Source organism: Stenella coeruleoalba, assembly GCF_951394435.1.
Source record: "Stenella coeruleoalba genome assembly, chromosome: 21".
NCBI classification, from domain to species: Eukaryota; Metazoa; Chordata; class Mammalia; order Artiodactyla; family Delphinidae; genus Stenella; species Stenella coeruleoalba.
In genome coordinates this window covers 14,574,984-14,599,334 of record NC_137167.1, presented here as the reverse complement: position 1 = coordinate 14,599,334, position 24,351 = coordinate 14,574,984, and the positions used below count along the sequence as shown (strand labels likewise).

At 46.4% G+C, this 24,351-nt stretch overlaps 1 protein-coding gene across 5 annotated transcripts in view; it reads right to left on the bottom strand.

Moving 5' to 3' along the window:
- MFHAS1 (multifunctional ROCO family signaling regulator 1) overlaps window positions 1-18,011 on the bottom strand; it is a 115,924-nt gene extending 97,913 nt beyond the window's left edge. For all 5 annotated transcript variants that reach the window (XM_079909142.1, XM_079909141.1, XM_079909145.1 and 2 more), the window contains exon 1: window positions 14,870-18,011. In XM_079909142.1, the coding sequence (XP_079765268.1) occupies window positions 14,870-17,867 (2,998 nt within the window). In that variant the 5' untranslated portion in view covers window positions 17,868-18,011. The remainder of the gene's footprint in view (window positions 1-14,869) is intronic.
- Between the last annotated feature and the right edge of the window lie 6,340 nt (window positions 18,012-24,351).

The window sequence follows — 24,351 nt, the reverse complement described above, 5'->3', positions numbered from 1 at the left end:
TTCAATTTCTCCCCCTGAAAGTCAGAACAATGACAATATCGACCCCCTAGGGTTGCTGGGGGGATTCAGTGAGCTCACCCATAAGAAGCACTTAGCACTGTCTCTAGAACATGACAGGAACTCAACAGTGTCACCGATTATCATATTTTCTCCCAACCCTATATCCTTAGAATGACTGATGTGATGATTAATACAATAATAACCTCTATGGCATGAAAAATAAGAATCTCATGGGAACAGTAATAAAGTTCATAAAACAATAGTACCTAGGAGAAATATTATTTTGATTTCATATTTTCCTTCTCCATTATCTTTTTTCTAAACATCCTCTTTTCAAAAAAAAAAGAAAGAAAGAAAGGGAGGCGTGTTCTATTACCTCCAAATTCACTACTACTGTAACACAGTACTAATACAATGTTCAGATCACATGCTTCATTTTAGGAGTGGGGAGGACCCAAGAAAATTAACTCTTTAATTCTCTCAACATTTAATATGCTAAGAATAGTAAACCACCCCAACAAAGTGTCCCTCAACAAAGACATCTCTAAACAGCAGCCATATCTTTTTTTTTTTTGCGGTACGCGGGCCTCTCACTGTTGTGGCCTCTCTCGTTGCGGAGCACAGGCTCCGGACGCGCAGGCTCAGCGGCCATGGCTCACGGGCCCAGCCGCTCCGCGGCATGTGGGATCTTCCCGGACCGGGGCACGAACCCGCATCCCCTGCATCGGCAGGCGGACTCTCAACCACTGCGCCACCAGGGAAGCCCAGCCATATCTTTTTAATATGGCAGTACCCGATTTAATTTAGACTGTCTTTGGAGGCAGTGTTCACGCAGTCTTTGGGGTTCAGAAGTCACTGCTGATGGCAATCCCTCTCAAAACAGAAGCAAATCCATAAACGACTCTGAAACATGTAAAAGATTCCTGAAGAGGAGGCACTTCCCTCCTCTTAAAAGGCTGATTAGTTTTGGAAGTTTTGAGAAATCCTCAGAAACAATGCCTTTTCCTTTTTCAGCATCCTCTCGAGATCTGCCTGAGATTTCTTGCAAACAAATGATCTAAACTGTAGATAACTGAAAAGAATGACTATGTCAAGCAAATTCAAAATTATACCTGATTTTTTTCCATATGACATTTTCTTCTAGAAAATCAAAAGCCAGTTTTTTCCAGTCATTCCTCAAACATGCAATGAATTTCTCCATATATAGTCAGATTCCATATGTACCAGAGTCAACAACTACATCAACCAAAATCCCATCTCAGCTCCTCATGACCACGGCCAGGTATTTTATTTTATTCTCCTAAAAATCCCAGTTTGGTACAGACTTCTGTTTACAGAAGGTACCCAACAGTGATTGATGACAGCATCCAGCTCATAAACGTATGGTACACTTGTCTGCCTAATCTGGTAACAACCTAATTTTGAATCAATGCAACCCCATCCCCTTAACCCTCATACCTGCCTATGGCCTTGCCAATCATTCCAGAACTCTACTCAAAATCTATATGGGAAGAAAGCACTGTACAGAAGACAGTAATTACACAGTACTTATTTGTGCTTCTCTCCTACATGTCCTTTGTGTGTCAGCCCCCAATTAAGTCACATATGCACAGCACAGACCAGAAGTCTCCATGTCCTACTTTCTGTCCTCCCATCAACACTAAGGAAGAGGATTCTCATGGCAGCTGTGCTAAAGGAGGTTCATCAACGTGGCATCTCAAGGCCTAGCTTAAAAATCCCTTCTCAAGTCATGTCTTAGAAGGAAAGTTGCCACAAAGAGTCTGGCAAAAGAGTTCCAGAACATTCGCCCCAGGAAGAAAGCCACCGACCTGATTGGCTCCTTCCCTCCAGAAGCACCTGACTTACAGCTGTGGCTGCATAGCACTGTGAGTACACTAAACGCCAGGGAACTGTTCACTGTAAAATGGTTCATTTCAAGCTTCATTCTAGATGCAAATGGGAACTGTCGTGCATGGTGTCCAGATATTACTGATGCGGCCACACTGAGACACAGGATTTGTTTCCATCACAGTAAGTTTACTGCAGTGGTGACAAGGAGACCTGTAACATGTTTTGCTAGGCTCGTGAGTGAAAACTGGATGTCACAAAGCTTTTCAATGTTAGAAATGATGAAGGAACAATACATTTTAGATCATCTGCCAAAATATTAATGTACTTCCTACAATTTAACTTCCAGGGCCCTAAAGTAAATTGCTTGAAGAAACTGGAACCCAAAGATTACAGGTGGGGAATTTTTGAAGCATCTCCTATTCAAGTAGAGATCAAAGAATCCCAACTAAACACAATTGTGGACTTACTAATATGACAACTGTGGTCTGAGCAAAAGTTCTTTTTAAAAGGACTATCTTGAAGATTATGACTCAAACATTGAGGAACTAAGGTGATTGGCAGTGGAGGGAATCATAACACGAATTCTTTAAATAAAATTTTGACTTTAATTTTGCCTATGTTACTCATCAAAAAAAAACAAAAAACTTTACATTAAAAGAAAACGGTTGGGGGCTTCCCTGGTGGCGCAGTGGTTGAGAGTCCAGCTGCCAATGCAGGGGACATGGGTTCGTGCCCCGGTCCGGGAAGATCCCACATGCCGCGGAGCGGCTAAGCCCGTGAGCCATGGTCGCTAAGCCTGCGTGTCCGGAGCCTGTGCTCCGCAACGGGAGAGGCCACAACAGTGAGAGGCCCGCGTATCGCAAAAAAAAAAAAAAAAAAAAGAAAGAAAACGGTTGGGCTTCCCTGGTGGCACAGTGGTTGAGAATCTACCTGCCAGGGGACACGGGTTCCAGCCCTGGTCCGGGAAGATCCCACATGCCTCGGAGCAACTAGGCCCGTGAGCCACAACTACTGAGCCTGCGCGTCTGGAGCCTGTGCTCCGCAACATGAGAGACCGCGATAGTGAGAGGCCCGCGCACCGTGATAAAGAGTGGCCCCCACTTGCCACAACTAGAGAAAGCCCTCACACAGAAATGAAAACCCAACACAGCCAAAAATAATTTTTTTTTAAAAAAAGGTTAATTTCGGGCTTCCCTGGCGGCGCAGTGGTTGAGAGTCCGCCTGCCGATGCAGGGGACGCGGGTTCGTGCCCCGGTCCGGGAAGATCCCACATGCTGCGGAGCGGCTGGGCTCGTGAGCCATGGCGGCTGAGCCTGCGCGTCCGGAGCCTGTGCTCCGCAACTGGAGAGGCCACGGCAGTGAGAGGCCCGCGTACAGCAAAAAAAAAAAAAAAAAAAAAAGGTTAATTTCATGTATGTGAATTTCACCTGGATAAAAAGGAGGAAGAGGAGGAAGAAAGCAGCAGGGCTAGACTCGGTAAGCCACCCCACCCAAAAAGCAGAAAGGCAGGCACAAAACAGGGAACCCTCAAAGAGCAGTCTTGATACAACTTAACACAACAACTTACACAACTTAACACAACTTCCTTTCCTCCTTGCCCTTCTCCTAAGCACCCTTGTGCACAGATTTGCAAAAGCGAAGGAAACAGCTGGGACAGCCCGGGTGCCTAGGGCTGCCAGTCCAGGGCAGGAAGTTCCTTCCTGAGGCGGTCAAACAGGCTCCAGGCTCGCGATGGCCATGCGAACCCACCTCAGTAACTCACCAGGACCCGAACGCCTCTCCCCTGCTCCCATGCTCCCCACTCCCACTTTCTTTCGCCTTCAGTATTCCTTGCCATCTGTAAACCGACAGCTAAAGAGAAAGAAGTTTGCTGATGGTTTTTCGCTAATTTACTCTTTAAGAAACAAGGCATCACTATTTGCAGCTAAGAGATTAGGTCGAGGAAGGAAAAATGAGAAAATGTTTTCTTGCATTCTGCGCCAAAAATAAAAATAACTGAAAATGTTTTCTCCTTGCTCTCCATGAATAAGTCAGGCCCGCTGGCAGTGGTGTCTGGGAGTTGTTACCACAGAGTATAGCACACACGAACCATCGCTGCGTTCGTTCCGGCCAGCAACTCTTCTACGGTCTCCCCTGAACTCAAACCAGCAAGAAACCTGGAAGGAGCTTCTGGAAAGCAACAGCACTTGGAAGAAGGCAAAACAGCTGGGACACACCACGGAAAACACCTTCTTTCCTGCATTGCCACCATCAGACCTTCACTCTCCTTACCATTTATACTTTCCCACTTCTTAAGGCCAATGTCAAGGAAGGGTAGGGGGCTAGTTAGAAAGAAAGAGCTATGACATGGAACAGAATAAAGAAAAATGAGTGAAAAGAAAGGAAGACAGCCTAAGAGACCTCTGGGACAACATTAAACACAACAACATTCGCATTATAGGGGTCCCAGAAGGAAGAGAGAGAAAGGACCAGAGAAAATATTTGAAGAGATTACAGTCGAAAACTTCCCTAACATGGGAAAGGAAATAGCCACCCAAGTTCAGGAAGGGCACAGAGTCCCAGGCAGGATAAACCCAAGGAGAAACATGCCGAGACACATAGTACTCAAATTGGCAAAAATTAAAGACAAAGAAACACTATTGAAAGCAACAAGGGAAAAACAACAAATAACATACAAGGGAACTCCCATAAGGTTAACAGCTGATTTCTCAGCAGAAACTCTACAAGCCAGAAGGGAGTGGCATGACATACTTAAAGTGATGAAAGGGAAGAACCTACAACCAAGATTACTCTACCCAGCAAGGATCTCATTCAGATTCGATAGAGAAATCAAAAGCTTTACAGACAAGCAAAAGCTAAGAGAATTCAGCACCACCAAACCAGCTCTACAACAAATGCTAAAGGAACTTCTCTAAGTGGGAAACAAAAGAGAAGAAAAGGACCTACAAAAACAATCCCAAAACAATTAAGAAAATGGTTAACAGGAACATGCATCCAATAATGACCTTGAATGTAAATGGATTAAATGCCCCAGCCAAAAGACACAGACGGGCTGAATGGATATAAAAACAAGACGCATATATATGCCGTCTACAATAGACCCACTTCAGACCTAGGGACACATACAGGCTGAAAGTGAGGGGATGGAAAAAGATATTCCATGAAAATGGAAATCAAAAGAAAGCTGGAGTTGCAATACTATCAGGTAAAATAGACTTTAAAATAAAGAATGTTACAAGAGACAAGGAAGGGGACTTCCCTGGTGGCGCAGTGGTTAAGAATCTGCCTGCCAATGCAGGGGATACGGGTTCGAGCCCTGGTTCGGGAAGATCCCACATGCCGCGGAGCAACTAAGCCCGTGTGCCACAACTATTGAACCTGAGCTCTTGAGCCCACCAGCCACAACTACTGAGCCCACGTGCCACAACTACTGAAGCCCATACGCCTAGAGCCCATGCTCCGCAACGAGAAGCCACTGCAGTGAGAAACCCACACACCGCAACAAAGAATAGCCCCCACTCGCCGCAACTAGAGAAAGCCCACACACAGCAACGAAGACCCAACACAGCCAAAAATAAATAAATAAATAAATAAATTTATTAAAAAAAGAGACAAGGAAGGACACTACATAATGATCAAGGGATCAATCCAAGAAGAAGATATAACAATTATAAATATATATGCACCCAACATAGGAGGACCTCAATACATAAGGCAACTGCTAACAGGTATAAGAGAGGAAATCACAACAATAGTGGGGGACTTGAACACCTCACTTACACCAATGGACAGACCATCCAAACAGAAAATTAATAAGGAAACACAAGCTTTAAATGACACAGTAGACCAGATAGATTTAATTGATATTTACAGGACATTCCATCCAAAGATAGCAGATTACACTTTCTTCTCAAGTGCACACAGAACATTCTCCAGGATAAATCACATCTTGGGTCACAAATCAAGCCTTGGTAAATTTAAGAAAACTGAAACCATTTCAAACATCTTTTCTGACCACAACACTAGGCAATTAGAAATCAGTTACAGGGGAAAACACGTAAAAAACACAAACACATGGACGCTAAACTATATGTTACTAAATAACCAAGAGATGACTGAAGAAATCAAAGAGGAAAGCAAAAAATACCTAGAGATAAATTACAACGAAAACACCATGATCCAAAACCTACGGGATGCAGCAAAAGCGGTGCTAAGAGGGAACTTTATAGCAATACAAGCCTACCTCAAGAAACAAGAAAAACCTCAAATACACAATCTAACCTTACATCTAAAGGAACTAGGGAAAGAAGAACAAACAAAACCCAAAGTTAGTAGATGGAAAGAAATCATAAAGAACAGAGCAGAAATAAATGAAATAGAAACAAAGAAAACAATAGCAAAGATCAGAAAAACTAAAAGCTGGTTCTTTGAGAAGATAAACAAAATGGATAAACCATTAGCCAGACTCATCAAGAAAAAGAGGAAGAGGACTCAACTCAATAAAATTAGAAATGAAAAAGGAGAAGTTACAACAGACACTGCAGAAGTACAAAGCATCCTAAGAGACTACTACAAGCAACTCTATGCCAGTAAAATGGACAACCTGGAAGAAATGGACAAATTCTTAGAAAGGTATAACCTTCCTAGACTGAACCAGGAAGAAATAGAAAATATGAACAGACCAGTCACAAGTCATAATATTGAAACTGTGATTAAAAATCTTCCAACAAACAAAAGTCCAGGACCAGATGGCTTCACAGGTGAATTCTATCAAACATTTAGAAAAGAGCTAACACCCATCCTTCTTAAACTTTTTCAAAATTGCAGAGGAAGGAACACTCCCAAACTCATTCTATGAGGCCACCATCACCCTGATACCAAAACCAGACAAAGATACTACAAAAAAAGAAAATTACAGATCAATATTACTGATGAATATAGATGCAAAAATCCTCAAAATAATACTAGCAAACAGAATCCAAAAACACATTAAAAAGATCATACACCACGATCAAGTGAAATTTATCCCAGGGATGCAAGGATTCGTCAATATACGCAAATCAATCAATGTGATACACCATATTAACAAATTGAAGGAAAACCATGCGATCATCTCAATAGATGCAGAAAAAGCTTTTGACAAAATTCAACATCCATTTATGATAAAAACTCTCCAGAAAGTGAGCATAGAGGGAACCTACCTCAACATAATAAAAGCCATATACGACAAACGCACAGCAAACATCATTCTCAATGGTAAAAAACTGAATGCATTTCCTCTAAGATCAGGAACAAGACAAGGATGTCCACTCTCACCACTATTATTCAACATAGTTTTGGAAGTCCTAGCCACGGCAATCAAAGAAGAAAAAGAAATAAAAGGAATACAAATTGGAAAAGAAGTAAAACTATCACTGTTTGCAGATGACATGAAACTATACATAGAGAATCCTAAAGATGCCACCAGACAACTACTAGAGCTAATCAATGAATTTGGTAAAGTAGCAGGATACAAAATTAATGCACAGAAATCTCTTGCATTACTATACACTAATGATGAAAAATCTGAAAGAGAAATTAAGGAAACACTCCCATTTACCATTGCAACAAAAAGAATAAAATACCAAGAATAAACCTACCTAGGGAGACAAAAGACCTGTATGCAGAAAACTATAACACACTGATGAAATAAAGATGATACAAACAGATGGAGAGATACACCATGTTCTTGGATTGGAAGAATCAATATTGTGAAAATGACTATACTACCCAAAGCAATCTACGGATAAATTACCAATGGCATTTTTCACAGAGCTAGAACAAAAAAATCTTAAAATTTGTATGGAGACACAAAAGACCCCGAATAGCCAAAGCAGTCTTGAGGGAAAAAAACAGAGCTGGAGGAATCAGACTTCCTGACTTCCGACTATACTACAAAGCTACAGTAATCAACACAATATGGTGCTGGCACAAAAACAGAAATATAGATCAATGGAAGAGGATAGAAAGCCCAGAGATAAACCCACACACCTATGGTCAACTAATCTATGACAAAGGAGGCAAGGATATTCAGTGGAGAAAAGACAGTCTCTTCAATAAGTGGTGCTGGGAAAACTGGACAGCTACATGTAAAAGAATGAAATTAGAACACTACCTAACACCATAAACAAATAAACTCCAGATGGATTAGAGACCTAAATGTAAGACTGGACACTATAAAGCTCTTAGAGGAAAACACAGGAAGAACACTCTGACATAAATCGCAGCAAGGTCTTTTTTGATCCACCTCCTAAAGTAATGGAAATAAAAACAAAAATAAACAAATGGGACCTAATGAAACTTAAAAGCTTTTGCAAAGCAAAGGAAACTACAAACAAGATGAAAAGAAAACCCTCAGAATGGGAGAAAATATTTGCAAACGAATCAATGGACAAAGGATTAATCTCCACAATATATAAACAGCTTATGCAGCTCAATATTAAAAGGACAAACAATCAATCCAAAAATGGGCAGAAGACCTAAATAGACATTTCTCCAAAAGACATACAGATGGCCAAGAAGCACATGAAAAGCTGCTCAACATCACTAATTATTAGAGAAATGCAAATCAAAACTACAATGATGTATCACCTCACACTAGTTAGAATGGGCATCATCAGAAAATCTACAAACAACAAATGTTGGAGAGGGTGTGGAGAAAAGGGAACCCTCTTGCACTGTTGGTGGGGAATCTAAATTGATACAGCCACTATGGAGAAGAGTATGGAGGTTTCTTAAAAAACTAAAACTACAATTACCATATGATCCAGCAATCCCACTACTGGGCATATACCCCGAGAAAACCATAATTCAAAATGACACATGCACCCCAATGTTCACTGAAGCACTATTTACAATAGCCAGGTCATGGAAGCAACCTAAATGCCCATCGACAGAGGAATGGATAAAGAAGATGTGGTACATATATACAATGGAATATTACTCAGCCATAAAAAGGAACAAAATTGGTCATTTGTTGAGATGTGGATGGATCTAGAGACTGTCATACAGAGTGAAGTAACTCAGAAAAAAACAATATCATATATTAACGCATATATGTGGAACCTAGAAAAATGGTACAGATGAACCGGTTTGCAGGCCAGAAATAGAGACACAGATGTAGAGAACAAACCTATGGACACCAAGGGGGGAAAGTGGACAATGGGGGCGGGGGGTAGGCGGGTATGGTGTGATGAATTGGGAGATTGGGATTGACATGTACACACTAATATGTATAAAATGGATAATACAAACCTGCTGTATAAAGAAAATTCAAAAATTCCCAAAAAAATAAAAGAAAAAGGAAAGAAAAAAAGAGCTATGAGACAGGAGGGAGGGGAGTACCCACTGCCTCAAGGAGAGTGACTGTGATGTCAGGTAGTGGAAGCTTTCTGTAGCCAACTCCCACCCTTCACTCACCTTCATCCTGATAAGCTGCCCGTCGCCCACTCCTCCCCAATCTCTGTAAGAGTCAGGAGGATGTACACAGAGGGCAGGGATTGATGTGGCAGAAAAATCCCATGGGAAAATTATACATGCTTCTCTTAAAGTACACACTTTGAGGGCTTCCCTGGTGGCACAGTGGTTGAGAGTCCGCCTGCCAGTGCAGGGGACACGGGTTCGTGCCCCGGTGCGGGAAGATCCAACATGCCGCCGAGCGGCTAGGCCCGTGAGCCATGGCCGCTGAGCCTGCGCGTCCGGAGCCTGTGCTCCGCAACGGGAGAGGCCACAACAGTGAGAGGCCCGCGTACCACAAAAAAAAAAAAAAAAAAGTACACACTTTGAGATAAAAAACATCACAAGCAACCTAAAAAACACCACTCTGCCAAGGAATCAATTAAGAAACACTAGAATTTTTTGAGTTCTTCAAAAATAACCAATCCGCTTTGAATCCCTTCTACCTGCTCGGCCCTGTGCCAGGCACCATCCAGGGCGCGGTGTGCCGTCACATGAGACATCAGAACTCAGAGAAGTGAGGGTACAACCGCAGAGCAAACTGCCACACCTTTCACGGAGAGGGTCTTGGTGGTTCAAGAAAGACACGTCATCGTACGTATGCTGTGGCTGTCTGAGATGTCTGTCAATCACTCTGGGTTCTACAGGCCATGCAGACTCGAGGCACTAAATTGGGATCCGAAGGGTCAGCTTCACGAGTGCCAGAGCAGGTTTGTGGAAGGCAGGCCAAGATGAGGCCTCCACAGCCCTCCCCACTGAAGTGAAGGTAGCCGGCCCCCAGAGGACAGTAAACCTGACAGCAACCTGACACCTGGTTTTGCAATCAGAGCAGGTGAACCAGGGGAACAGAGACGGGGCTGGGCCTGCCCCAAGCAGAGCCTGAAACACAAACAACTCTCCTCTCCAGCCCCGAAGGGCCTCGGCTGCAGCAGACAAGAGAGGGCAAGAGATGAGACCAGCACTACTGGTCCCCTGCATTTTAAAAAAAAAAAAAAAGCTCCCTGATGGATGGATGGTCAGATCCTTAATCAAAACACACTCCCATAGAGAGAAGCAAGTTGGTGGGTGAAGGGAGAAATCAACCAGAAATGCTCACTCCCATGTCAGCCATCCCCACCCTCACTTCCTCCAGACACGGTGGGGGGGGGGGGTAACTGCTTTCCTCGACACAGTCTCTCACCTAATGCTCAGAAAAACCCTGTGAAGTACACCCTATACGTGTTCTAGGTGTTCAGATGAAGGAAATGAGTAAGAACTAAAATAGGTGAGGTTTCCTGGAGGATGAGACGAGCAGGTGGCAGAGGACGACACTAAATGTCTGTTAACAAATTAAAAAATACTTTCTCTAGGAAATTCTAAACTTGTGCAGGGATGGACTTGAGAGTTTATTCTAGAGTTTAAAGAAGAGGCACCTAATATTCAAAACAATTTGAACACTCCAAAGGCCTTTCAAGTCTTTGAATTCTGTTACGCAGGGAGTTTCTTTCATCCACTGCATGATGAAGGTTTTGATGTTTCTATGAAACAAAGCCCAAGAGAGTTCAAAGAGGCCTCTCCACAAAAACAAAAGCCGAGCAGCGTCAGTATTAATAAAGCCAAACCAGAAAGATATTTAATAACCTTTGCAAAATTAAAAACAATGACTAATTCAATCTAAGCAACTAGGTCATGCTCAAATTCCAGGAACTCTAAAACTGAGATAGAACAAGGCAAGAATTTTGCTTTGCTTCAGTGGTCAAAGTGAAGGGCCCATTCAAGGGCAAGGCCAGTAATACAGTGACGAGGAGAACACCAGAGGGACAAGTGTGGGGGAGGGAAGCTGGGACACAGGACAAAGCGAGATGACTGCAAGAGTACCACCTGGGAATCTGACAGAGTGTGTGACTACCAAAGAAAACAAAAAAGAGATTTCTCACAAAGACCAGTCATCCAGCAGACAGTTGAGAGGCTCTTACAGAAGCCACAAAGCCTCAGGCATGTTTCCTGCTTGGAGGAAGCAAGTGAACAAGCTAATCAAAGAGATATTATGACCTACACAAACAGCTACAGAACAAGGCAAAATTCACTGAGGGCTTCAGAGAGGTACAGAGTGTGTAAGAAATTAAACAAGGACAAAAGGCACTTGACTAGGGAGAAGCGGCAGGGTGCTAAGCAACTGAGTGAATGAAAGGGATCAAATATATAAAAGATCATCTACCAATTCTCTGCCTACTGCTCTGGGTTGCTTTCTAATTATTCTTAAGAGTGACCTTGAATAATTTGGAGAGTAGGATATTTCATGAAAAATCACACGCGGCCCAAGTTCAACTCACCAAGATGCACTCTTCCAATTTAAAAACACACAGCATCCTTTCAAATACTGAAATAGCAGAGCACTAGAATCTCGCTGTGGACCTCCGTCCTCACCTCCACATCTTACATCCGTAGGCCACACATTATCCAACCTCAGGAGCAGTCAGCTCTCCTGGTTTAGATGTCATGTTGGTGGAAAAGAACGAGAGCATAGATAAATATCCCGCAAGAAGAAACTTACTCAAGGCCAAGAACATTCCACAGAGTTCCCTTGTTAAGGAGGAGGCAACCTGGCGGTCAGGTGCTGGCAGTAAAGTTGCAGAAAGTAATAAAGACTCACACCTGACCTGTAGGCTGCATCATGGGCCTTCTTTGAGTTTCCGAAAGCCCCTCTGATCACCCAACCCATTTATCTCAAATGAAACAAACAGGTGACCTCTCTGACACAGTGCTTAGATCTTTTTTACAAGAACTTTTCGAAACAAGTGGCCTGGTGACTAAGGATTTTCCAAAACATTGCATTTCTTTTGTAAATCAAAATAAGAAAAGAGAAATCTAGCGTTATACTTCCCTAGGCCAACTACCTCAGTGCAGCTCAGACCAGAAAATTCAATGTCCCATCCACAGACACAGGGCCAAAATGGGCTTTTCACACACACACACACACACACACACACACACACACACACACACACACACACACACTTACTTTTTAAGATAATGCAACTTTGTTTCTTCCATATAAAATCAAAGGAGACACTTTAATTTCCTATTTAATCTTAATGTCTTGAAGCTGAAACAAATTTAACAGTGTTTTTTCACCATTGTATATAAAATTGCTAATTTACAAGATAACCTGACACTTTAATAAAATGTAAAACTAAGTAACCAACTTTTTTCATGTTTCTAAAAAGCAAAATGACTTCTTAAAGAAACAAAAGCCTACCAACTTTTTTCATGTCTCTAAAAAGCAAAATGACTTCTTAAAGAAACAAAAGGCTACCAAGAGATTCAAAGGTTTCTGCTGAGTTACAATATATTTTAATAATCCAGGGACTCATTGAGCATATTTTTAAATGTATGCCCTCACTAACTGAACACCGAACGTTATATGTTTGTTCCTACATCACCTTCTAGCTTTTCATTATTTTAGCTCTTCTCAAATCTTTCAGAGTTGTGACAAATACTAACAAATGATGGCTATCACAGAAAATTATGAAAGAGGAAAATGTGGTTTTTTCTTTGTCTTCTTAATGTAATAAATGTACTATAATCATCTTTTCCCGCTACTCTGTACCCTCTGCTGCTTTTGACAGAAATCAATCCTGAACGAAGCAAAAAAGATAATTTCTTTCTCTGACCATGAACAAGACAGAAACCTACAGTCCATATTATAAAAACAGCTGATGAGTTATTCCTACTCACTACATAAGATAATTTGACAATTTTCAATCATTTAATTGCTTTTTACGTTGAGAAAGCCACCTCTTCCCTATAGCCTGGATCGCAAACCAGGTGACCTCCTTGAAAGACAAAAAGGCAAAACAATAACAAGAGAATGGGGTTGTCTCTGCATCTGGAGACAGCTTGTTTGTGGAATTTATGACTGTTGAAAAATAAAGAGCTGAGATTAGAAAAAAAAAAATCAGCCTCATTGTTTACTCTTCAAAGTTCTTCGAATTCCTCTGCATAGATCCTTACTTGTTCAATAACCTATGTGTTCCCCTTTGTTGTTAATAACACCAGTTTTATTAATGCTCCATCTTTGTGTTAAGAACTGGCTTTAAGTAGCTCCTTCAATAATATGCTCTGTGAATATGTAATTCTCAACCACTTTCTTCAATTTAGTGGCACAATAGAGAAGAATTTTGCTTTCATGAATAAAGACAATGGCAAATATAAAACAAACTGAAAGGGCTACCAACTGTGACGAGACACCAGATAATCATACAGAATGGACAGCTTAATTGACTGGTAACTGGATATGGTGGCTTTTTTCAGCTGATGAATTAAACTCAGCCCAGATCTAGGGCAACAGGGAGATGTTACCTTCGGAAATATTGGTGTCCAATTCCTTCCCGATACTATTACGAGCAGCATTCAGACCAGGACAAAGATGACAGTGGCATACAGTCTTCCGTTTCATCACCCCCCTCAATGTACCCAGAGGTGGGGGACCGAGGGGAGAAACTGGCAGTGATGCTATTATTGGGTTTGTCCTTAGGACACTTGGAATGTTAACTAAGCCTGCTTCACAAAAATCAGAGCTGTTTAGAGAAGAGTTCCAAAGGGTGAAGAAATGGACCCGTTCCCAAATAGACACTTAGATACCAATTAACCAGGCTTGAAAAATCCTACCAGTCCTGGAATTCTCCCACTCACCTGAAACAGTTTAAAAATAAAAAAAAAAAAAGTCTGCTGGAAAACACTCCCCAAAAGAGGAAAAAAAACCAACAAAAACTCGCGTCAGTTTCTTGTCCCTTCCATCTCTTACAAAGCACCTCCATAAAGCTCCACTCTCTAACACTTAACCAAAACCCGGGCCTTAAGATGTTGGTAAAGCACAAAATTACCCAGAAATACCCAAAAAACTCCCCTTAGAGATTTCAGTAATCGCTCTTTCATACCCTAGAGTGCAGTGGGTGAAACAGTGATCCCAGGATTGAGTCATGCCTTACAGACTGACATTTTTGTCTTTACTAATCCATCATTCACCCCGATTACGAAACATTCTTCTCTGGAATTTCTTAAGAAAAAGGAGCAATAATTTCTGCATTATGGTCACACTCTGAACTTAAACAAAAGAATATGAGACTAGACATCTCAAACTCAGAGCACCCCTTCGACATGTGTCTAATAAGCATTATAGCCCAGGGCTCGGCATCAGACACCACTCATCTTCTGTTCAACCATCTGAAATTTCCTTCCAGGAAAGGCGGGCTGAATTGGGAAGAGGGAAAAGGAGATCCGAAATGTTTTGACTGGAACCCACCTTGGAAGTTTGAGTCTTTCTATTAGAAGAGTATGATACATGATACTGGGGACTGTATTCATATAGCTAACGTACTTACTGCCTTTTGCTTGTCCCCAAATCCTCCTCTATTTTCCTTGAAAAGCTTTCCTGGGGAGCCAGTGAGGTTAAGCAAACAGTCTGCCAAAGGAGAAACAAATATCTTCCCAAAATGCATCTTAAAACATACCGCAAGGGAGACACATCCCTCTCCCCTCTTACCTGGGAAAGCGTGTGGATTCGGTGACCCTCTCTTAAGGCACTTAGAACAAAGAATGTGCACAGTGTAGTGCAGTCCAGGCCATTCCTGAAGTAGGACATTCAGTTCCTCTACTAAGGGGGTTATGGCTTGCCATGCCGTCCATATGTTCGGTAAGGATGCGTGGCTGGCAATGGACAGGGTGTCCGGCTGCAGGACCCCCTTGGCAGGTCTGTAACTCACCACCACAGGGACTTTCCCTCTGTATGCAAAGATCTGAAGTTTGCCATCCGACCTGTGCACCACATGGCTGTTGATCTGGACGCTGTAGCGTGCAAACAAGCTGGGTGGAAAGGTGAAGGGAAAACTATATTCAATCTGCAACTGCTCAGCCACAAAGGACTGCCCGGCCAGGTTGGTCCCGTTAATCCAGGCCTCCGCGTGGGGCACCTCGTTCTGCACATAGCACGGGAACTTGTACCAGGCCGTGGACCCATTCAGAGGCTTGCCCTTGGCTTTGTTGAGGCAGTAACAGAGTCCCATCTTCTCCAGCAGCTCCAGCAGGAGCTGCAGGTCCTGCTGAGCCTGGATGTGAGGCTTCAGCAGCAGCCGGATGACGTGGGCCGGCAGGAGTCCATGCAGCAGAAAGCCTTCCACATAATGATGGAGCTGGGTGGCCCGGAGCGCATCCTGGCTTGGGGCGGGCGGCGCCATCAGCGGGGAGCTTCCACCCCGGCTCTCAGCCTCGCCCTCGCCGCTGGTCCCCAGGAGCAGTTTATGCAGCAGCAAGGAAGGATCCCTCTGGAAGAAGACGTTGAGGATGTCGATGAGGCGGGAGAGGTTGTGGAAGACGTGCTCCTTGAGGGCCGGGCTGTCCTCAAAGTAGAGCAGCTTGCCGCTCTCGTGCAGGTAGGAGAGGGCGCTCTGCAGCCGGTCCTCGGTCAGGCCGGCCTGCAGGCCCAGGCGAGCCGAGTCCCACCAGCTGAGCCAGAGCCGCTGCGCCTGAGGGGGCTGGAAGTGCAGCTCCTCCAGCACCTGCCAGGACCGAGGCAGTACTCTGTGGAGGTTGGGGAAGATTTCCCGGTGCTCGGCCACTGAGAGCAGTTTGTCCCGCAGGCGCTGTATATGGCGTGGGTCCCTGCAGCTCACGGGCAGCACAGGGGAGAGGATCTGCAGCCGGTGGTTGAGCAGGTACTGAAAGTGGGCCTTGCGCCGCCGAAGGTTCTTGTCGGACACACCGTAGTAGGCTGCATGGGGGCTGGCGGAGCGGAGCTCAAAGTCCCGGGCCAGTGCCTCATCCACCACCTGGGCCAGCCGGCTCAGCCCCTCAGCGTCATGCTTCTCCTGCAGGGCGATCTGGCGGTGGATGTCCAGACACTTCTCCTCCAGCTCCTGCTCCCCGCAGAGGTCGGCGTGCGTGCCCACAACGCACACCACGGCGTGAGGCACCCGGGCCCCTACCCGATGCAGGAAGGAGCCCACGGTGGTGGGAAAGCGGAGCGGCTCATAGGTGGCCAAGTTCACCACCAGCACATAAAGGGCCCCCGGGGAGAGGAAGAAGGGCTGAATCACCTCATAACTGTCATCCCCGGCTAAGTCATACACGATGAACCGCAGGCCCCGGGAGGCATCCGCTGTCCAGCTGGTCACCTCGATGCCCTTGCTCACGGGAGGAGGTGAAGGCGGGTGGCTCTTCTCCTTGTCCCCTCCTCCTTGGTTCCCCTCCACTCTGTCCTCGGTGAGGCAGCGACGGAGCAGGGTCTTTCCTGCAGCTTTATGGCCCATCAGGAGCAGCTTGAGGCGGGGCTGGACCGCCGGCTGGGAATGAGCCAGCTCCTTCTGGTAAGCTGCGATGTAGGGGATCCCCTTCATACAGACCTCGTAGGGGGGCTGGATCAGCGGGTTGTCCCTGATCTTCCACAGGCCCACCCGGGAGAGCCGGCCAAAGTTGTCTGGCAGCACAGCGATCTGGTTCCCCTGCAGGACCAGCTCCTCCAGGCCCGTGAGCTCCACGATGGAGTCAGGCAGGTAGCGGAGCCGGTTATTATCCAGCCACAGGGTGAGAAGACGGCCCAGGCCCGAGATCAGGGACGGCACGGAAGTGAGCTGGTTGCGACTAAGGTAGAGCTCCTCCAGACCAGCCAGGGGCAGCAGCGCGGCAGGGAACTCCTCCAAGAGGTTGGAAGAGAGGTTGAGCATCTTGAGTCGCTGCAGGCGGCTGAACTGGGCGGGTAAAGCCTGCAGCCCGTTGTTGTCCAGCATGAGGCTCTCCAGGCTGGCCAGCTCGCAGAAGCCGCTGGGCAGGGTGCCAAGCTCGGTCCCGCTCAGCCAGAGGATCTTGAGGGCACGCAGGGCACTGATATCCTCAGGTAGGCCCCGCAGCCGGTTGCTGGACACATCGAGCTCCTCCAGGGCCGCCAGCTGCAGCAGCTGCCACGGAAAAGCCGTGAGCTGGTTGTGGTCCACGTCGAGGGTGCGCAGGCGGGAGAGGCAGGAGAGGGAGTCGGGCAGGTGCGCCAGGCGGTTAAAGCTGACGTCCAGCTCCTCCAGGTGGACCAGCGCACCCAGCTGGGCGGGCAGGGCGGGCAGCTGGTTGTGGCTGAGGTTGAGCTTCCTCAGCTCGCGCAGAGCGCTCACCACCTCGGCGCTTAGGACGCTCAGCCGGTTGTGGCTCACGTCCAGCTCGGTTAGGTGATGGCCCAGCTCGGCCACCGCTGGGGGCAGCCGGGCGAAGCGGTTCCGGCGCAGGACCAGGACGCGGAGGCTGCCCAGCGCCGAGCCCAGCCCGTCGGGCACCTCCTCCAGGCCGTTGTTCCCCAGGTTCAGCACCTCAATGTCCCCGATGTTGGCCGGCAGCACAAGCTGGGGCGCGTCGGGAGAGTCGAGCTGGTCGGTGCCCGGGCAGCCCCCGGCCGCGCTGAGGCTGAGCTGCCGCAGGTTGCTCCGCAGCTTCCTGGCGCGCAGGGCGGCGTCCCGCCACAGCCTCACCGTCTTCAGGTTCCCGCTGTCCGTCCCAGCCATGGCGGGGCCGGGCCGACACCCTCGCGCGGGAGCCCGCAGCTACATGCCGCGCTGCGCCCCGGCGGGCGCCAGTCTCCGGGGCCCTTTCGCTCCCGCTCCTCCCTTCCTACCAGCCCTCGGCGACCGGCGGCGGCGGGTCCTAGCGCAGCCAGCGGCCGGGCGCCCGCAGCTGGGGGGCGGCGGCGACGCAAGCAGCTCCGGGGGTCGCCGGGCGCACGGCGCGGGGGGAGGCGGCGGCCGGCGGGGAGCGCAGCTCGCATTCTCCGGGCTCCCGGGCCAGGGGCGCGCCGGGGCAGCAGGGCCGCCGCCCGCCCGCCGCGCCGCGGAGGATGCCTGCCGCTCCTCCTCCCACTCCGCCCGCCTTCGGCGCCTCGGGGCCAACTCCAGCCCCGCTACCCTTGCCGCCGTGGCCTCGCGGCCCGCAGCGTCGTCGCCTCCGCCTGCTCCACGAGGACGGCGGCGCCCGGCTCCGCGGCGGGCATCCTGTGGACGCAGGGCCGGGCCGCCTCCTGCTCTCCGCTTCCCCAGGCTCCGGCGGGAGCACGAACGCCGCGTCCCCGGCACTGGGAGGGTGCGATCGGGAAGCAGCAGCGCCGCCCGGCGGAGCGGCCCCCACGTGACCGCCGGAGGCGCCGCGTGTTCCCGGCACCGCCCCGGGGGCGGGGGCCACTGACCCGCCTCGGGTGCGGGCTGGGGGCGCCTCGCCCGGTGCAGGCCGGCGGCGTGGACTGCGCTGGGCTGGAGGCGCGCCTGGGGTCCGTCCCGGGTGCAGGGCGCTTGGGTTCGCCTGCGTCTGGCTCTTTGTTGGCCCTGCGCCTCTAATCATATCTTTCTCTTCCTCCCTCTCGTTTCGGATCCCTGGCCTCCCTTACTGATTCCTCATCCCCCTTCCTCTACATCCTCTACATCCACACCCTAGTGGAACTGGCAGCATGCAGGGCCCTGGGTTTCTTTGTAGGAGCTTAAAAGGAGAGTGTGACTAAACAAAAGGAGAAAAGCAGGCAACCGTTCATGCACTTGGTAAATATTTATTGAGGCCCTATTTTGTGCCAGACCGACAGAGACAGAAGGCTCTGAGCAGGCTCCTCACCGGCCTGATTGGGGGTGGGGGGGGCACGCACCCTTTTATCTGGGGTATCCCATTCATCCTCCCAACAGCCCCGGAAAACAAATACCATAGCCCAACTCTATGGTACTTGTTATGCTGTAGGTTTAAGAAAATGGCAGCTATTTCAAGCAAAATTTGCAGCCCAATGCTCAACTTGAAGGTTTATCTTATTTATTTGTTTGTTTGTTTACTAGTTGAGGAAGTTTCTTTGAAATCACATCTATACTAAGTAAATAATTTCTTCAGAATTTACCCAAACCTTGAAATCTATCAGGCCTCCGAATATCACCTCCACCATTGCCTCCAGCTGGGTTAATAATGAAACAAATTGTTTTGAGACGCAAAGCCGAATTTAATTGGTTAAATGCACCAGTTAACAGTCGTGGCTCTCCCCTACACATGATGTTGCTGTCATTTGGGGACCCAAATTCAGTGCAGTAGTAATCGTTTGCCTCTTCAAAGAGAGTGACTGAGCACCTCAAGCTGGAAATATGCCCCAGTGATGGTTATCCAGCCTGGGATGGTACATCCTGTAACTGGAGGACGCTCCCGGGGCCAGGTGAATCCCAGATATTCCAAGTACGTTAACAGGGTACAGGTGAGCTGTGTTCACCCTGCAGGGCTTCCTAGAAGATCAAATTGCTCAAGGGTTCCCCAGACCCTCCTGCCCCAAGGAAAATTCTAAATCATCTAGGCCGGCCCTATTATTCTCAGCGGTGGCAACAGGCCCAGAAGAAGCAACCTCCCAACTGACCAGCCAGGTGAAGAGAAGAACCAGGTGTGCTAACTCCCCTTGTGGGGTTACTCCCCTGAGAGCATCACCTTCAAGGTATTCTTGAGTCAGACGCCACCTCCTCCAGGCTTTAGTTCCTGGGGAAGAAGACTGGAGAAGGCATCAGCTCCCTACCCCACGTAGGGTAAACTGAAGTGGTTTGGGTTTGACCTAAATAACCCAGGCTAAACTGCTCCCTTTCAGAAGCTGTCAGAAGATTATATTTCCATCTCAAATGTATTTAAAAACTCTGCTTTTCCTTTGCCAGGAGATAATCTGTAATTTGCTTTATCTGGGTAGGACCAGAGAACACCCCGTTTGGGGCCTCTCACTGGAGCACCGAAGCCTGCTGTGTTTGAGTTTGCTCAGCAGGAACATTCTTTCTGGGCTGTTCAGCCTGCTTGAGCTGTTACAGTCAATATTGTGGGAAGCCTTATTGTAAAGTCTTGTCCAAGAGTTATTTGAAAGTCAGACTGGGAGAATGCAGTGATAAAATATAACTGGAAAATGATAATGTGTCCAGTATGTTTGTTAAACTCAGGCAAGAAGGATCCTGGCCTCGGCACACAAGCTGGTCCTCCTCTTGCGACACCACACCCCTCGTGGTAAAGTTTCTGATGGGCCAAGGGGTTAATGGATATGCCCCCTCGGCCTTCTGGAACACACTTGGTGTGAAGGACCCTAAATTCCCAGTGCAAACAGCCTGAAGCCTGCTTGGAGAAGGTGGGCAGTATTTCATAGTCATTCAGGAGTTGCTGATGTGGACATCCCTGGGCCTCCAGGGTGTGGCTGGAGCTTGATTGCTCCTGTGAGCCCACAGGTTCCTCACAGAGCCCAGGTTAGGATGAAAGGGGTGTGGGTGAGCCACACTTATTGGCCTGATGTAGCACATTTAAAGATTAGGTGTATGGTAGATGGGCCTCCATTTGTGCTCTTGCCCCAGACCCTGCCAATGTTAAGTGGCCCTGCGTGTGTTGGAGTTTTCCTAAAAGCTAAAAACAATCTCAGTTTGGAGAATAGGGACTCTGATTATTCAAGGTTTTCTTGTCTTACGTATAAAAGATACTGTTGCTTCGAAGTCTTTCTAACACGTTAGACTTCTAAGTTTTTGCCAATTGAATTCCATAAAATGGTATCTCATTTGCATGGCCCTCATCGTTAATGAGGTTGAACATCTCTTTGTATTTTTGTTGGTGCTTATTCTTCTGTAAAAATCTTTGCCCATTTTTCTTTTGCTTTTCTTATTGATTTATGAGAGTTCTTTATGTGTTCTTGTTATTAATCCCTTGCTGTGTTTATGCCAACTTTACTAAGAATGTCTTTTCATTTTCTTAAAAAAATTTTTTTTTTTTGCGGTACGCGGGCCTCTCGCTGCTGTGGCCTCTCCCGTTGCGGAGCACAGGCTCTGGTCGCGCAGGCTCAGCGGCCATGGCTCAGGGGCCCAGCCGCTCCGCGGCATGTAGGATCCTCCCAGACCAGGGCACGAACCCGTGTCCCCTGCATCGGCAGGCGGACTCTCAACCACTGCGCCACCAGGGAAGCCCTAAAAATTTTTTTGATGTAAGAAAGTTCTTAATTTTTTTTAGAAGGCTACCTTTTATTGAGAAAAGAAGGACAATAAAAATACATAAATTTATCTTTCTAAAAAAAAAGAAAGTTCTTAATTTTGATATAATAAAATGTCAGTCTTTTCTTTATTAAAAAATAAAAAAAGGTTTTCTTGTCTTGGATGTTTACCCAATGTCATGGACCCAAGCTATAAACTTTCCAAAACCTTTACGTTTATCCTATTTTTATTATTCTGACACTGTTTTCATTTTAGCTGCTGCCGTATGATTGCAACTGGCTTGCTCCTAGAGTCCAGACCCTCTGCAACGGCAAAAGTCATTTAAAGGAGTGGGAAAGCACATGTATAGAGGCCAGGTCTTGAGCTGGGCCTTAAAAGATGTGGCTAGCTAGAAGGGAGGGTCCTGGACACGTGGGCCAGAGTCTTCCATTAAAATATTTCTCGATAACAGTCTGAATGGCGCAGGTGGCAGGAGTCCTCTGCTCTTGGTAGCAACAAGCTACAAGTAAGCTTTCCATCCCTGGTTTCTTTTGTTCTGTCTTCAGCACACTAGACTTTCCTCCACCTTGACAGACGTTTTTCTTGCCCCCTAGCTACTGGCTCATTAGTTTACTTCCTTTCCCTGACATCTTACAGAAGTGGTCTCAGGCCGTCTGGAGCCTCTCCGCTGCTGGGTCCCTCCTTGGGCCCAGTAATCTGGCTTCTGTCCCCACTGTGCCAGCAGCACTGTTCTCTGGAAGGTCACCTCACCCTTTTCCCTTTTTTGACCTCCCATCGTTGAAAATGTTAAGCAATTTCCTTTGGAAACTTTCTCCTTTGTCAGCCTGTAGGATATCTGGTGTCATGCTAAAGTTTGGGATTTCCAAAAGAACCCTATAAAGGCTAATTATTTCCTTGTAGGAAAAAAGTTTGCAATTAGAATAAGTGCTACCAAATGAACCTCTATAACTGCATGGACAGACTGTCCAGGATTTGCCTATATATGGATAGCTTCTTAGGAGAGTATTTGGTCATTATGCTTTTTCTGTTTTTATTTATATTACTCCATTTATATTAAAGATATATAATTTGGAAAATAATATATAAGTACCCTTTCCACTGAATTTTAATTTCATCAACCACAATGTAAGTCTTTATTTTAGGGTGACCAACTGTCCCAGCGTGCACAAGACTGAGGGGTTTCCCAGGACAGGAGACATTCTGCACCTAAAACCAGGGCAATCCTAGGAAACTAGTACAGTTAGTTAACCTACTTGGTCTTTATCTTGCTCTCCCTTTACCTTTCAAGAGTTCAGAAAACATAGCTTCCCAGAAATGCAGGACTTTTACTTACTTCAGCTACTTTAGACTTTCAAAATAGTTCTGATTTATTTACTTATGTATTTACTTAGGCTGACCTCATTTTATTGCACTTCACTTTATTGTGCATCACAGACATTGTGTTTTTTACAAATTGAACGTTTGTGGCAACCTTGCCTTGAGCAAGTCTATCAGCGCCATTTTTCCTACAGCATTTGTTCACTTCATGTCTGTGTGTCAAATTTTGGTAATTCTTGCACTATTTCAAACTTTTTCATTATTATATTTGTTATGGTGATCTGTGATCAGTGATCTTTGGTGTTACTCTTGTGTTTGGGGGCATGAACCGCGCTCATATATGATGGTAAACAATAAATGTGTGTGTTCTGACTGCTCCAATGACCAGCCCTTCCCCTGTCTCCCTCTCCTCAGGCCTCCCTGAAACACAGTAATATTGAAATTAGGCCAGTTACTAGCCTTAAAATGGCCTCTAAGTGTTTAAGTGAAACGCAGAGTTGATCGGTGTGATGAACTTCATCACTGTCTTATAAGAAATTGTCACGGCCACCCCAGCCTTCAGTAGCCACCACCCTGATCAGTCAGCAGCATCAGCATCAAGGCAAGACCCTCCACCAGCAAAATGATTAAGACTTGCTGAAGGCTCAGATGATGCTTAGCATTTTTAGCAATAAAGTATTTTTTAATTATGGTACATTCATTGTTTTTTTATACATAATGCTATTGCACACTTAAAAGACTACAGTATCGTGTAAACATAACTTTTATATGTGTTGGGAAACCAAAAAATGCGTGTGATATTCGCTTTATTGCCGTGGTCTGGAACTGAACCCACAGCATCTCTGAGGTATGCCTGTAAATGCTTACTACTTATCAGAGAGGACATCCATGGGCTTGAGGTTCTAACTAACTTTAGAGTATCAAAACTACCCATCTAGTCTCAAAAGGAAATGTGGCTATTCCTTAAGCCTGCAGTGTAAATGAGACCCGAGGGTGGGCTACAACATTTCATGAGAAAATTTACTTAGTTGTCTCCTTGAAGTCTGGAGAGGCTCAGTATATGCTGCCTTTATCATGAAAATAATAAAAGGGCTTCTCATATTTCTCCTTTCTTATAATTTTAGATCCAGTGAATATTTTGCTTTAAATAAACAATAAGAAAAATGCTCCTTACTATGTGGTTAAAGGTAAGTAAGAGAAAATCCATCTCCATGATTTTCATCAGACCACACCCTTCTTGGATAGAAATCAAGCCTTAAGAATTGATGCAGGGGGGCGGGGGGGCGGCGGGGCTTCCCTGGTGGCGCAGTGGTTAGGAATCCGCCTGCCAATGCAGGGGACACAGGTTCGGGCCCTGGTCTGGGAAGATCCCACATGCCACGGAGCAACTAAGCCTGCGAGCCACAACTGCTGAGCCCACATGCCACAACTACGGAAGCCTGCGTGCCTAGAGCCCGTGCTCCGCAACAAGAGAAGCCACCACAACGAGAAGCCCACGCACCGCAACGAAGAGTAGCCCCCGCTCCCGGCAACTAGAGAAAGCCCAAGTGCAGCAACAAAGACCCAATGCAGCCAAAAATAAAAATAAATTAATTAATTAATTTAAAAAAATGAACTGATGAGGGACAGTTCAGGAAGTGGATCTTCGAGGTGGTGTCAGTTAACTCTTTGATATTGGGCACAACTAACCAGGGTATCTAAGAATCATCACCGGTAATAA